Below are 15,731 nucleotides of genomic sequence, written 5' to 3' on the forward strand. Positions count from 1 at the left end.
TAAAAAAACAAAAACCCAGAATACATGGGGGAGGGCGGAGGGATCCCATCCTACTGCTGCAGGTGGCTGGCTGAAACCCTGCAGCTTTGAGGAACATGCGACATAAGCCAGAAATGAGCCCCAGGGCTGCTGAGCCCTGCTCCTGCACAAACCTGTGAATGGAGGATTTTCTAACCTTAAGAGAGGAAGAGGAATGAGCTGGGATTGAACAGCCTATAGCCGCCTAGGTTAGCCAAAAAGGACTTGGGAGGGGCAGCAGACGCTATCTGTATCCGTGTCGCAGACAGGAGCATAAACAGGCTCCTCTGACCTTTCGGGTCCTGCGTAGCGTGACCCACTGCAACAGCAGTATTCTCCACATAGGAAACCTACAAACATTAAGCAAAGAATCCTCACAGCAGTGCTAAGAGGGGGCTACATGCTGGTGACCCCGCTATACAGAGGAGGAAAATGCTTGCAAGGGTGGGATTTTCAAAAGCACCCATGTGACTGAGAACATGTCCCATTGATTTTCAACAGGATTTGTGCTCCTAAGTCACTTCGGCCCTTTTGGAAGATCCCTCCCCAAGTGGGAATTTCCTGGTCCAAAGCTGGAGAGTCAGAAGAAAAGCCCAGAGTCCCTAGTTCCCCGTCCCACCGCAGCAAAGCTTCCATTTTTTCATCATGCTTTTTACAGGTAACACTCAGGCCAAGCATGTTTGGCCCCAGTCTGGAGGCTAGTCCAGAGAGGATAAGAGCCTACAACTGCTACCGCCTAGTGGAATTACTGCTGTAGCTCAAGTGACAGAGGCTCTTTAATAGAGCACCTATTCCAAAGTACAAAATAAGGCTCAAGATAGAGCTGTCAGAAACAGAAGATGACAATGACTATCATGCTGCCGTATAGCTCAAAGTCAGCCCGCTAAGAGAGGGGGGTAACCAACATTCTATAAACTTGGCAAAGAAATGATGAAGAGGGCTCTACGCACAGATTATTGCAAAGAATCAAGGAGTAGTCAGTCAGTTGCATTCACACAGCACAGAATCTGCTGGTTTCAAATCTGCAAATATCTCAAAATCTAAGTGACAAATGCTGAAATTGAGACTGACTCTAGAGGCTTGGGTCAGTTTTCCTAACGACTGCAGAGCTCAGGACCCCTGCCTTTAGCATCTACTCTGTCTGGCAACCCGCCAGAGCTTGAATGTGGACAGTTTCAGTTATGACGGGAGACACCTTTACTTAGCTTATTTATTGCCCTGTTCTCCTTTCTGCATGGTGGATAGCAGTATTTATGTGCTATGGGATGAGTGATGTATAAGTATCTATCTAGAACAGAATAAATTGTGGCGCAGGTAAGTTTTATGGCACTGGCGTTGTGTGACTCACTAAAACAGCCAGATCTGGGTAGTTATACTCCCCCAGGAGTTCAGTATCCAGTTGTTTCAAGCACTTTCAAAGTCAGCCCAGGATTTATTTATTTAGTTGCTTTTGTTTGTTTGTTCTCCTGTGCTGATGGAATGTAGGCAGATGCCTTGTCTCATTTCTCCTTTGCTCTTTATTCTTTGTATCCTTTCCCAAAAGAATTTCACCACCACACTCTTCATTGCAGCTTGGCAGATTTGTAAATACTTTTGACACATGCCATCACCTCTGCCCCTTCTCTTCACTTTTTATTTCTCCTGTATAGATTGCACTTGGCTATGTTGACATTCCATTTATGAGTCTCATCCCACCAGGTTTCACTTCTGACCATTAGGTCAATAGACTCCATCGGTTAGTAACACTGCTTTCTCTTGTTTCATATACTCCTTGCATTTGGGTACCGATGGTTTAGTGCATTAATATAAATTGACTACAAAGCAAGATTTTATTTTTACTGTAAGGAGGACACTGCCAAGTAAAATATTATATTTTGTACTTTTATGTTTATTCACCAGTGTGTGAAGCATCCTCTCTGAAGTGGGAATGTCATGATTGTACCCTTTCATGTTTGGGAAACATTGATTTAAAAAAATCAGATCTGCATTTCAACAGGTGCTGAAAGTAACTATGATGTTTTCATTTTAACAACTTCGACTTACAGCATATAGCTCCTTAACAGGCCCAAAGAACGAATGCAGCTCTGGGAATAATGGCTAGAAGTCAACTTTTGCTGTAATTTTTTGTGGGACATGCAAAAATATTAGTCTTGTACACCTTTTTCTTTGTAATAGCATGACAGATTTTTTTAACCCAGGTATTTAGCACCTGGAGGACAGATTAAAACAATCTTAAAGTCAATCATAGTCGGGGCCTAAGGATTTTGGCACTGACCCTTTAAATGTTCGCTGATCACACCACCTTAGTGATCCCAACAGATCTCAACTAGATAAGCAGAATGAGGCTGTGTCAAATGCTTGGAGGGCCTAAGCTGAGTCTTTTAGATGAGATGTGAAGTTAGGTCCTAACTGTTTGGGATGGTTAAAGCTCCCCTGGCACTTTCCCTAAAACTAAAGTTAAGATGTTTTCAATGATAGTTAAGTATTTGGCTACCCAAAGCCATTAAAATGAATGAGAACTGGTTATCCATCTCCCTTCAGTGTTTTGAAAATCTCAACCCAGACAACTACACCACTGCTACTTGCACTGGTGTGACTGAACTGCAAAAGTGCAATGTGTCCACACCAGGCAACCTGTTTCAGGTTTCATTCCTGGTTACATTCCACTTGTGTAATTCCATTGTCTACTTACAATTTCCTTTCCTTCCTTTCCTGAACTCTGGTGCAGCGTTACAGTTAAACAGCTGCTTCGCTCCACCCTAGAGGCAGCTGCATTTAATACTGCCGTTGTCTTCTTTGCAATGGTGTTGATGCACAATGACTGTAAAGCACATTCGGATCTTGAGATGAGAGGGAACTAAAGAAATGCAAAGTCCTGTAACAAATAAGTGGCCACTTTGTAGTGGTCACTGTGTTGCACCCTACAGCCCTTTGGAACATCAGAGCAAAAGTAAGGATTGAACTCATACCCTCCTCTCCAAAAGAGCATAGACCCCTGCCATTTGAGTTAAAGGAGAATCTTCATCAGCCATTAGCAGCATAGGCTCTGACACACACAAGAGCAGTTTTAATACTAGTAAACATATGCACTCGCTAATTCATTGTAGTGTTATTTATTAAGAAATAAACCCTCCTTCCATAAGCGACCACAGTACAAAGGACTGATGCTGTAAAGTCTTTCTGCTATTCAATGGCTTGTTTAAAATGAGATGGTTAGGAAGGGTGCCAATTGAGTTAACTGATGTGCTGAATGTCCCTCAATCATGTAAGGAAAAAGACATGAGAGTCAGTACTTTTCTAGGCAATTATAGCATGCTTGGGAGAGCATTATAGTATGAGGCTGATAGCTCAACGACTTTAAACTTCCAGAAGTGTAATAATCACCCTGAGATGTACCATGCAGAGCATGTTATTGCTACAATGAAATGGCATAGGGGACACTATTAGGTCAAAGATGCCATCCTCTGCATAACGGCGAACATTACAGACACAGATCTGTCGGCATCAGTCGTGTCAGGGGGCTCAGTGATGTACAAACAACAGAAATATGACCAAGTTGCAAGTGTGGTATTATTCCTACCGCATTTTTTAAATAGTGACTGTATTTTTAGTATAGCTGATTCATTCATTCAGAAAGAAGGAAACCATTGCTGAGATCAATTTGTATTTCCGCTGCATAATTGCTTTGGCCAAGAATCTCTGCAGACAATAACAATAATAATGCTAATAATCTGAGCCACCATAATCATTTGCCTAGCATTCTTCATTCATAGATCTCCAAGTACCTCCCAGATGAGGGTACTATCATTATCCCCAGAGAACGGAGGTGCAGGGAAGTAGAATGATTTGCCAGAGGTTATGCTGCCAGAAATAGAAGCTAGGTCTTGATTCTCAGTCCTCCACGCTATCCGTTGGACCACAATGCATCTCAGTATGAGGGGGGGCACCTCCAGCTCAGTAGCTTTATCATCTGCCAGTGTAACAATGCCACAGTAATAAGCCTTTTCAATATATAAACCAGGATGTCTCTAGTTAAAAGAGTATCTCTCAATCATTTTTCCTCCTAAGCAGGCTTTTCAGCCTCAGCTCAATACAGAGCAATTGCCCTGCCTCCTGTACTGTAAGCTGGGGAAGCTGAAATGGCTTGAACTGCTTTCCAGTGTGGATCTTTCATAAAAATATGTTCTTTTAATACATTTGTTTTAATCTTTCCCCCGTCTTTCATGCTTTGGAATAACCAAAAGAAACAAGAGGTAATGAAGGCATTTGGGCAAGTGAAAAGAGAGCATTCTCTTCCGGTTATATTGTATGTCATGCATCGTATAGAAAATAAGTAAGTTTCCCTATTTCTCTACTGGATCCATATAAAACTGTTCTAAAATATCTAATGATCTAGCTATGCTTTATTTCATTCAAACATAAAAAGCGTCTTGATGGCTCAGTACTAATGTCTGACCCTATGTAACCTCATTAGCTGGAGGTGTTTAAAACCTTGTGGACAGGATTGTATCCGGCCCAGCGTGCATAGGAGAAGGATGGGGGCAAGATGCCACCTTCACCTGTTGGTTCTGCATGCAAAGACTGCCCATGGCTTGTGCTCCCAGTGGTGCTGGTGCCCCACTGTTGTGAGGAGTGAGGTTGTGGGACTGCTCCCACACAGAGCTGGCACCGTGCAGCGGGAAGCACATCCTGTGCTCTGTAAAAAGGTGCAGCTGCTTTGCCTTGTACTTTTCCTTGAGCCTTCAGAGGAACTGTGTATGCCGAAGGCAATTGCCTCCAGTTCCACCACCCTAAAGATGCGTCTCCAAATGACCTATGCTGCAGGGCTGCTCCTTAAAAACAGCCTGGCCCTGTGTGAGTTGTAACCCAGCAGAACCTAAGTCTGCATGTGTATTTTAAAACCCCTTGGATCTAGCCTGTAAGAGGTTTTCCTCTCCAGTTTCATGATACAGTTATTGGTAGGTTTTACCATCAACACCAATGTTTCCATACAATCAAGAGACCCATGAGAGCTACTCACTCTGGGCTGTTGGAAGGTTGGAGAAGGCTGCCTTTGTGCGACCAGCTAACCACTCCAGGCTTTCATGCATATTGGCCAAGGCCTTCAGGTCACTGACATCACGCAGGATCTCCTGCTGCGGGATTAGTTTATCTCCCAGGTTCCCAATGAGAACTTCTGACTCTTTGCCGAAGGCAGCCCTGAAATGCAAACATGAACCAGGCATGTTAATATATCACAGATTCAACAAGAGTGGAGATTGGCAAGGACCGGTTCGGTCATTTAGAACCGGGTTTCTCAACCCATGGTTCAGGACCCAAAATTGGGTTACCAGAATGTTTCAAAGGGTTACATGGCAGCTCCTAAGGCTCTTGTCCCATTGGGCTGGCTCGGCTCATCTCCCTGCTCCAGGCACTGCAACCTCGGGGGTCCCAGCGCCACTCAGGTTTGGCTCAGCTGTTATGACGACAGGAATACGGATAGGTCAAATCTGAGTAAGCGGCACTTCAACCCCATAAGCCATGTCACAACTCCACTCATACAAATTTGGACCAGTCAGGATGGTGGGACCAGACCTGAGAGGTGCTGCAGTCCCGGAGGTTTCAACACCCAGGACAGAGAGCCAAGCCCAGCCAGCCCCACAGCACAGGAGCCGCCACTGGGGGGTGAGTGCCAGAGAGGACCCAAACTCCATCCCCGGGGGCCATGACCCAACCGAAACTACTGCAGGGCCTCCACCCCCAGACTTTTTACTGGGTCGTGACAGGCCATAAACATGTACAAATGGGTTCTGAGCCCAAAAAGGTTGAGAACCACCGATTTAGATCATCCACCCTTTGCCAATGTAGGATTGTTCCTTACACTCAGTTCTTAAGAGCTGTGTCCAGTCTAGTTTTAAATGTCTCATGTGCTGGAGCTTCTACCAGCTTTGTGGACACTATCTATTTTGGGAGAAAATTCTACCGCTCAATTCATCTCATTCTCATGGAGTTTTCTTTGATAGTCTCCCTGAATTGCACTCTTTCTACTTCATCCCATTACTCACAGTTTCTTCTCCTAGCATCACTCTAAACAACTCCAGTCCCTCCTTAGCAAATACACCTTTCAGATGCATGTATCTCTGCTTTCATGTCTCCCGGTAGTTGGCATTTAGACAAGTTACACATATTTAGTTCATTTAATCTTCCCTTGTAAGTCAGTCCCTTCAGCTTCTGAATCATTTTTCATACATACATCAAATGAAACATACCATGGAGCTTGATGGCTCAAAAGAACAAGGAGGTAAATAAACAACTTTGAAAATTAGGCTCTGTATTATTTTACTAGCACAGATGTAGTATTTGGTGAAAAGTGACTATCAAGACAAATGTGTTTACATAGCACATTGATTTGTACATAAGCTCCAAGGAACTTCTTCCAGGGGTCATATGAACATAGACAATAAGAACAGCCATAATTGGTCAGACCAATGGTCCTTCTAGCCCAGTATCCTGTCTTCAGACAGTGGCCAGTGCCAGACACTTCAGAGGGAATGAACAGAGCAAGGCAATTATTGAGTAATCCATCCCGTCATCCAGTCCCAGCTCCTGGCAGTTGGAGTTTTAGGACCACCCAGAGAACAGGGCTGCATTCCTGACCATCTTGTCTAATAGCCATTGATGGATCTATCCTCCATGAACTTAGCTAATGCTTTTTTGAACCCAGTTATGCTTTTTACCTTAGATGCTTTTTACCTTAGACAGGTTGTAGGCTATCAGTGAATTCCACAGGTTGACTGTGCATTGTGGGAAGAAGTGCTTTCTTATGTTTGTTTTAAACCTGCCACCTATTACTTTCATTGTTCTTCAGGTTTCACTGTCCTTTGGGTTTGTGTCACAATCATCTCCTGCACTCTGTTTTAGCCCTCTGCCATGCTCTTCTCCATAGGGCTTGAGAGGACTAGCCCGGCAAAGTGCTAAACACCAGATTCCAAAATAATCTTGCCAAATTTACCTGCATGTAAAACCAACACTAAGCACTTATACAGGTTGAGACACACAGACCAGAAGGGACCATTATGATCATCTAGTCTGACCTCCTGGATAACATAAACCAGAGATTTTCACCCACTATTTTCCACATCTAAACTCAATAACTTGTGGATGAACTAAACCGTATCTGATTGAGACATCCAGCCTTGAGTTAAAGACTCCAGGTGATGGTGAATTTACTACAGGCCTTTGTAAGTTGTTCCGATCATTAGTTACCATCACTGTTAAAAATGTAATCTTATATCCACCTTGAACGTTGCCAACTTCAACTTTAAGCCACTAGATCTTACAATGAGAACTCATGCCACTGAGAATAATAGATGAATAGCTGTGGGAAAATAATTCCATCAGTGGTCTTTTAAACCATGCAAGCAGTCACACGGCCAGTACCTCAAACTAGATTTGTTTAAGTATAAATAAAAATAATAATAATATATGGAGATATACCTATCTCATAGAACTGGAAGGGACCCCAAAAGGTCATTGAGTCCAGCCCCCTGCCTTCACTAGCAGGACCAAGTACTGATTTTGCCCCAGATCTCTAAATGGCCCCCTCAAGGATTGAACTCATAACCCTGGGTTTAGCAGGCCAGTGCTCAAACCACTGAGCTATCCCTCCCCCAAGGGAGCTTCACTGTACTTATTTTTGTTTTATTAAATGACATAAATCTGAATGGGGTTTAAAATTTTAAACATTTAATTACATTTTTTTTTAAACCCCTTCATTTTCAGGGATTTTGCTTGAGAACGTGAAGAAATGTGCACGCTACATCCCTCAAGGTGGTGCTGTGGAGCTGTTATCTCTGACAGCATGGTTCTGGGAGGGAGTAGCATCTGTGGGCTAATGCTGAAGATTTGGAGGTAAGGGGACACCTTTGACTTCAGTAGAAATACACCAGGATTGAATTTGGCTCCTTTTTCCTCTACAGCATGTGACTGATTTTAATCAGTCTCATGGCTGTTTGGAATTGATTAAATCCCCCCAGGCTCCTCCTATGGAAAGGCTGGGCATTGCTAATAGATTCCTGGAAGTTGTCATAATGGTACTTACATTTACCACACCAGCTGTGCTCCCCAACTAACACACTTTCATGGCTGACAGAGAAAGAGATCCAACAAGACTGACCATAAGGGCAGACAGTTAAAAATTATGTTATATCATTGTCTCCATCTTGGGTATTTCTATGCCCCCCCGTTACCCTAGCATCTGAGTACCTCCCAATCATTAATACGTTTATTCTCTCGACACCCCTGTGAGGTAGAGAACAGCTGCTTTGCAGATTGAGAACCAAGGCACAGAGAGACTAAATGATTTGCACAAAGTAACACAGGGTGTCTTGAGGCACAGCCGGGAAGAGAACCCGCATCTCCTGAGTCCCAAGCTAGCGCCCTAACTGTACTGTGTAGTGTATACTTAAGCAACTTGTCAAACAGCAAGGGAATATCTCATTTCAGCTCTGCCTTGGTAGCTAGTACAGATGTCCTTACAATGTCTTCTGGAGTGTGCCACATCTTAATAGTGGGTATGTCTCATGGACACCTTCTCCTCTCCCATGTGGACCATCATTTGCCACACTAGCAGTGGCAGGAAGTTGAATATTTAATGGTGAGAGAGATTAACCAACAATTTGCCAAGGATCGTGGTGGATTCTCCATCACTGAGAAATTTTAAATGAAGATTGGATGTTTTTCTAAAAGATCTGCTCTAGGAATTATTTTGGGGAAGTTCTATGGCCTGTGCTGTACAGGAGGTCAGATGAGATGATCTCAGTGGTCTCTTCCGACAGGATCTATGAACCGAATAACATCCCTGTGGAAACTACAACAATTTTTTTACATGAAAAAGTAATAAGAGGAAACACTTAACATATTTTTAGCTTCTTTTAACTTGGTTTAGCAGCTGGAAACAAGGAGTGGAGTTAGCACAATGTAACTATGCAGTTCTTCACAGACCGCAGTTTGAACTGTTGGGTTACGAAACACTAGCTTGCCATTACCATTACAATGTAATTTGTACCCAAAGGACTCCAACTCTTTCCCAAAACAGTTTCTATGACACAAAAGCAAAGAACAAAGTTTTATTGGCACTTGTTTGGGGTGACCCACATAGCCATTACATGAATCATACAACCATCCCAAACTCAGGTCCATAAAATCTACATCCCACACTACTGCATATTTATTATTTTTAACACAGGGTGGGAACAAATGTGTCCCTTCCAATGAAATTATGCTGCTAAATTACTGTTGGCATGTATGGGAAACAGTCATTTATTCTAAGAGAACAACGGTTTAGTAGGAATTTATAGCAAAATTACAGCAAATATGTTCACTTGTTTTCTCAAATGTATCTATTTGGCAGCAGAAATCCAAGCTCACAATTCCATCATTACAATCTGCAGTGAAATCTGCAATGATGATAACCTTCAACAAGCAACTCTGTCTTAAAAGACCACTTCAAAGTATCCCCAGAGTGGGGTTTTTTTTGTTGTTTTTTTTTTTACCTTCAGTTAACACCCAGCTGTATGAAACAACTTAATTTTGCTCGTCTTTTGGGTGCCTGCTTATGGCAAGTTTCACAATAGATATTAAATGCAATCCCCTATAATTCCTCCCCCTTTACATTAATGGAATATTATGTTTGCCCAGCTAAGCACTTAAAAGTAAGGAAATGCTAAACCTTGACTCTGACCTCCGTGTATATTATGAGTGTCTTCAGATACGCCATTACATACTGTTTCTCAAACAATATATTTTCCTTCTGAAGTTTATATATAAACATATGTCTGAAATACCAGATGAGCGTGAATTTGGGAAATATATTGTCATACACATCACCAGGGGTCAGAGTTAAGGTAGCACATTTCGCCTTAACTCTTGAATTTCCTTTACTGAGTGCCCAACTCAGCAGCCTTAATGTTACATTCAAAAATTTTGCTAATGCAAGGCTTTTTTGTTTTGTTTTTTTAAAAGGAAAGGATTTTGTTCAAGTTTACAACAACAACAAAATACAATTTGTGGCAGATACTTAACATGAAAAATTCTAGCTCCAAAAGGTGAATATTGAGGAAAGCTAGAAACATGAAAAACAACAGGTTTGTAATGGAGTGTTTTGTGGAACGTTAACAATAGTGAATTCCTCACTGTATTGAGGGGTGCGCGTGCACATACACACATGCAAGAGAGAGCGAGAGAATTATTACATATCAGCTACACAATGTGTAAAGAAAATCCAAGTGCATTTCTTCAGTATCCAGCTGTTCCTTCATTGGAGATTTTTCCTTATTCTTATATTTGACATTAGCTCCAATAGCCTTGTTGTGTTTTTATCTTCTTGTTTCCCATAAGGATTTGTGTGTGGGTCAATAGTGTCAACTCTTAATCTCCTTTTTGCCAAAGAATGCAGGTCTGGTGTGATTAAGTCATCTGACTAACAAAAACACCGCTTGTGTAAGTATCATTCCGTTCTCCTCTGCTGTGTCATCTCTATTTCTCTAATATTCTTTCTCTAATACCAGGATTGGCTTTAGATCTGTTCTATTTTATTGGCTACTCTGTAACGTGCATAGCATGTTCTTAGCATTGCACACATAGGGAAGCACAGCGGAAGACAGTGCCCCACACCTAAAATGAATATCCAGCAGAAAGAATGGGTTCTCTCGCCTCTTCCGGAGAAGCAATGTCTATGTTTTTCAGGGGATGAGATGTTAATAAAATTAAATCACACATTGACTTAGACTGGAAGTACGTGATTTGATGGTGACATGAGGCTTCCCTTGCTCTTACTTTAATACTTGACCAGTGAAAGGAAAACAAGTGTGCTTAAAAATAAGGGCCAACGGAGGGCTGACGTGATAAATCAAGATCACCTTTGCTACGATAAGGCATTGTGGCCACGCCAGAGCAGGGCTGAAAACCAGCCAAGTGTCCACATCAATACAAAACAGTGATGGAATGAGGCCTCCTATGTGCCCTTGGCAACAGCTTTACATTCACTTACTGCTACTCTCCCTTTTCATGGCCAAGAAATTAGCTTCAATTATTCTTTCAGCAAATGATGAATATGAATCAGTTCACTGGGAGAATGTGTCCAGGGAGCTGTGCAAACAAGAGGGGCCATTTGAGTGTCGCCCTCCTCTTTTCCTTCTCTAGCCCCCCAAGGGAAAAATTACAGAGGGCAGAGGAAAAAAAAAACCTCTTGGGAAATTCCCTCAGGAGCAAATTTACCATTCTGACAAGGTCCCTTTTGTCATTTCCCACACTGTGCTTCGCTGCAGCTCTTGAAGGGCTGGTTTTTCAGAGTGAGAGTCAGACGCTCGTAGCTGACAGGCAGCAGAGTGAATTCAAACTTCAGTTAATAGCACTGCGCGGAGCTTGTAGCCAGTGGTCCAGAATATCAGGGGCCAGACAAGAGGTGAACGTATGTGCGGTGGCCCGTGGGAAGCATAATATAGAATACTAATACTTATCACTTAGGTGGCACCTCTGCAAATACTAATTATTCTTCACAACCCCTGTTGATAGATGGTGAAACTGTGGCTCAGAGCGGTTAAGTGACTTGCCCAAGACCACATAGCACATAAGTGTCAGAGCACATGTAAGAGCACAAGAGTTTCTGGATCCCAGCTCTGAGTTAAACCAATGAGACTGTGCTGCCTCAGAGTAAATATACATTTATAATTGCTATGCTTGCCAGCATCCCCGATACCACTCAATTCTTACAGTGCATATGGCACACCATTGAGAAAGAAGGATTTCCTTTGTGTGTTGAAAGAGATGCCCCATAGTTTCCTCAGCAAGCTAGTTAGAAGGAAGGCTGGGATTCCCCTGCTGACCAACTGCATAGGAAATGGCCTAAAATCACACAGCAAGTGGAGAATAGAACTTTGATTTCCTGACGTATAGCTCTGTGCTTTAGCCACAAAGTCAACCTTCTAGCTTAGCCCTGGCTGAGACTTGGAGACTACATTTAAAAGCTTTACACAAAAGTTACCAAGGCAGACGCCTTTCACTTGAATTGAAAGAAACAAACCAAAAATCATGCAAAAATATTATTCTTGTTTATCAAAAAGAATTTAGAAAAATGGCCCTGGCTTCACTTCAGTTGTCTTCTCTGTCCCAAACGTGGTATGAAGATCATAAAGATACTGTCCAAGCACCAAAACAAAGACCAACAAGAGTGGGTGTTTTCTGCCAAAGGAATCACTCTAACGTGACCCTCTGCAACAAGACCAATAAAAGCAAATTCAATAACTTTTTACAGAATTTGTAGTCTCGTTTGTTGCAAAGTAGTCGCAAAGATTCAACTTGTGAGGACATTTCTCTGGACTTCCACACGGCAATACAGTCGAGAAAAATCAACAAAGCTATGCTGCTTTACACTACACGGATCTAGCCCCCTCGAACACTGACCTAAATTGGAGGGTCACTGAGATCTGAAACAAATATCTCACTTGATCCCAGGGATCTGTAAGAGAGAAAAGCAAGATCAGCACCGGACAGCTGCACATCTATGGGTCACAGGACCGTAAGACAGTGGGTCACTAATTTATTCTTAAAATAATAAAATAAGAAGGATAATGCATCACATGATGTTCTTTGTTCATTTCCTGGACCAGTCTAATTCAGTTTCAATTATGTTGCCTAATGCACCATTGTGTATTAGCAAATGTCTTGTAATATGCTGTGTAACAGTAACAAGGCTTAGCAGAGCCCCAGGACTGTTGCTAAGTTCATTTCAATGGAGGATGCATCTTGCAGGAGTAACGAATCTGAAAGCGGGTGTTAAATTTCCACATGCCACAGCCATTTCTCTGAGGGTTGAATCATGAGTCTATGTAATCCACAGAAAGAGGAAAGAAAAAGACACTTCTCTGCAATCACAGAACAAGTGCAGCACAAACTGTTGCACCTCTGTGCTTCAAATGGAGGGACTGTCCCCTGACGTTGAAGAAGAGCTCAGTCTTCCAGGGCCCATTTAGTTCTAGGCCTCACTGCTGAGATCCCCAACAAGGGGATTCTTCTGATGTAGATGTTTTTCACGGGGATTGGACAGAAATCCGCAAACTAATTTCACATAGGCCACTCAACAGCCATCAGATGATGACAACTTGCAGCCATGATAGACCTAGGCTGCACACTGCCTAGCAAGCAGGAGTGCCTCAGCGTGAGCTCAGCCAAGGTGGGTGACGTAATATCCTTTATTGGACCAGCTTCTGTTGGTGAGAGAGAGAAGCTTTCGAGCTTACACAGCTCTTCATGTCTGGGATCAGTCAGTGAGCCTAACTGGAGTGAGGAAAGAACCCTAACCCACCCCAAAGTCAGATTCCTAGATTTGTCCTGATTCCACACTGCGTGATCACAAAGGTCACACTTCAGCACCACCAAAAAGGCCCTTAAATGCCAATTTTCATACAGTTGTTGCTTCAGGCACACAGGAATTGTCATTAGTCCATTTAGTCCTACCTCCCACTGCACCACAACAGATGGTTGTGTCAGAGAGTCACTTGATTTCTGACATTCTGGTTCAGGACTGGTCCAGCTAAATCTGGCATTCTGCCCCTAGCATGGGCCTGAGACTTCAGAAGAAGGAAACATCAATAACTAAACATCGCCAAGTGTACATGTTGCACACGGATGAGAGGAGGGAAAAGGAGGAGAGATTTCTTCCTTGACCTTTTGCTGGCAATCAGCTGGCATGAGGTTTGAATATCTTCATCATTAACTCAGCTTGCACTGGTAAAGGTATTAACGACCACGACTCTTCGAGATCCACCTCCGCCACAACTCTTAAGAAATCAGTCAATTTAAGGACTGTTAGCATTTTAAACATCTATAGTAATAACAAATTGCAGATGTATGTTTGTATAGAAAGATTATAGTGGAGCAGGAGCTCTGTTCTAATTAAGATTGAGAGTCAATTAAGATTGAGAGTTTAAAAGTCTCCTATTCTAAGTGCTCTAAAAGCCACACAATAGCTCAGACTCTCTTGAAATTTGCTCTGCCTCATGGGGGTGCGGAGTAGGGCTAGTGGTCCAAATGTGGGGTCTCTTGGCAAGAACTTTCCGAGACGCGGCTTCTCCAATACGGGTTTACAAAAATCACCTGTGTTCTAATTGTTTTGTTTTGCACACACCTGGGCTCAAACTATGGCTCTAATCATCCCCACACTGATCTCAGCCGCTTGGGATTTATCTCAGCTACTACATGACACCCCTTGCCCATTTGGGGTGTGTGTGTGTGTTTGTGTTATACTGAATACGTTATTCAGGGTTAATTAGGAACTTCGGAGCATCAGTAGTTCAAGCCAAAAAGAATGAAATGCTCATAGGCAGCAAGACTAGGGCTCTGCTGAGCGTGAAAGGATTTGCAGACTCTTATGGTAACTGGGTGGCTCGAGGTGATAGCTGTGGCTAGGTGAGCCCCAGCACTGGCAGTTTTCAGAGGATGTGTGTGGTAAATGTTCCTTGCTCTCTGCCTGCATTCTGCAGGGACTCCTGTTGAAGGTTTTTCCCAGAGACAGAAATGTCCAGTTTAAAAATGATATTTTGAAGTGCCCTAGAAAACCACAGGCAGACACAGATTTTACTTTAGAAGTAGAGTCCAGGAAATTAGCATTAATTAAATACGAAGATGAAATACTCCCGTAAGCACTCTGAATCTCCACTCTCCTGCCCCCTCCTGCCTCCAGCTTGTGCATACACTTCTCACAATCCCACTGCCTCCCCACCTCCCATTGCCCGTCCAAGCTTACCAGAGGCATGGGCCGGCAAGGAGGAGGATGGAGCTGGTGTGAGTGTAGGGGGCTCAGAGCAGCGGGAGCATGTGGGCGGTCAGAGCAATGGGTGTGATGGAGGGAATGCTGGAGCAGTGTCAGAGCAGCGGTGGGGTAACACCTTTGGGACCAGTAAAACCACACTGGGCACAATGGGGAATGTGTGTGGGGTGTCAAAGCAGTACAATGAAGGGGGGTGTAGAAAGGAGAGGGTCAGAGATGCAGAGTGAGGGTTGCTGGGGGCTTCAGCTCTGTGCCCCCAAATTCTCCCCACCTCAGGTCTGTCTCCCCATCTGAAAAATGCCCCTACTTACTCCATGCTAGTCTCCGGACTGTTCCTGCATCCTTTCCCCAGCTCCTCAACCTGCAGGTCCCATTCTAACACCCACCTCTCTATAAAGAGGAGGCTGAGGAGGGAGAACTGGGCTGTGGTGGACAAGCAGAAAGACAGGAGATGATGCAGGGGAAGTGAAGTGACTAACATGCAGCCAGTGCATTCTGTTGGCTGGATAATCATTGCCAAGGAGGCAGAGGCCGTGGAGGAGGAGAGTTGGGCTGTGGTGTATGGGGATGCAGAGAAATACTTGAAAGAACAACCAAATGCCCCAAATCTTTGTTAATACGGGGTTCGCTTGGTGGTACCTTGTGCCCTTTTGGAACATTGTGTTCAGCTAACCTCACACCTCTGAAAACCATAATATACAGAGTTATGGTTCATGCCATCCCCGCAATGCATCCTTAGCACTGCCCTTTATGAGTGATGCTCCAGTACACCATAAACCCCGCCCCCCCAGCAATCTGTTCTTACAGATGCTGGGAGTTGGGTGCATGGGCACTGTAGGACAGATTCCCTCGAAGTAAAGATGCAGTTTATTCAGACAGAAACGATACATAGAGCGATCAGATGGGC

The 15,731-nt window shown here is 43.4% G+C and overlaps 1 protein-coding gene across 1 annotated transcript in view; it reads right to left on the reverse strand.

The window, feature by feature from the left end:
- EXOC4 (exocyst complex component 4) overlaps positions 1-15,731 on the reverse strand; it is a 585,632-nt gene that overhangs the window by 72,625 nt on the left and 497,276 nt on the right. Inside the window, exon 14 of the mRNA XM_044982948.1 lies at positions 5,039-5,217. Coding sequence (XP_044838883.1) covers positions 5,039-5,217 — 179 coding nt within the window. The remainder of the gene's footprint in view (positions 1-5,038; positions 5,218-15,731) is intronic.

This window comes from Mauremys mutica, chromosome 1 (genome assembly GCF_020497125.1).
Source record: "Mauremys mutica isolate MM-2020 ecotype Southern chromosome 1, ASM2049712v1, whole genome shotgun sequence".
Classification (NCBI taxonomy): Eukaryota; Metazoa; Chordata; order Testudines; family Geoemydidae; genus Mauremys; species Mauremys mutica.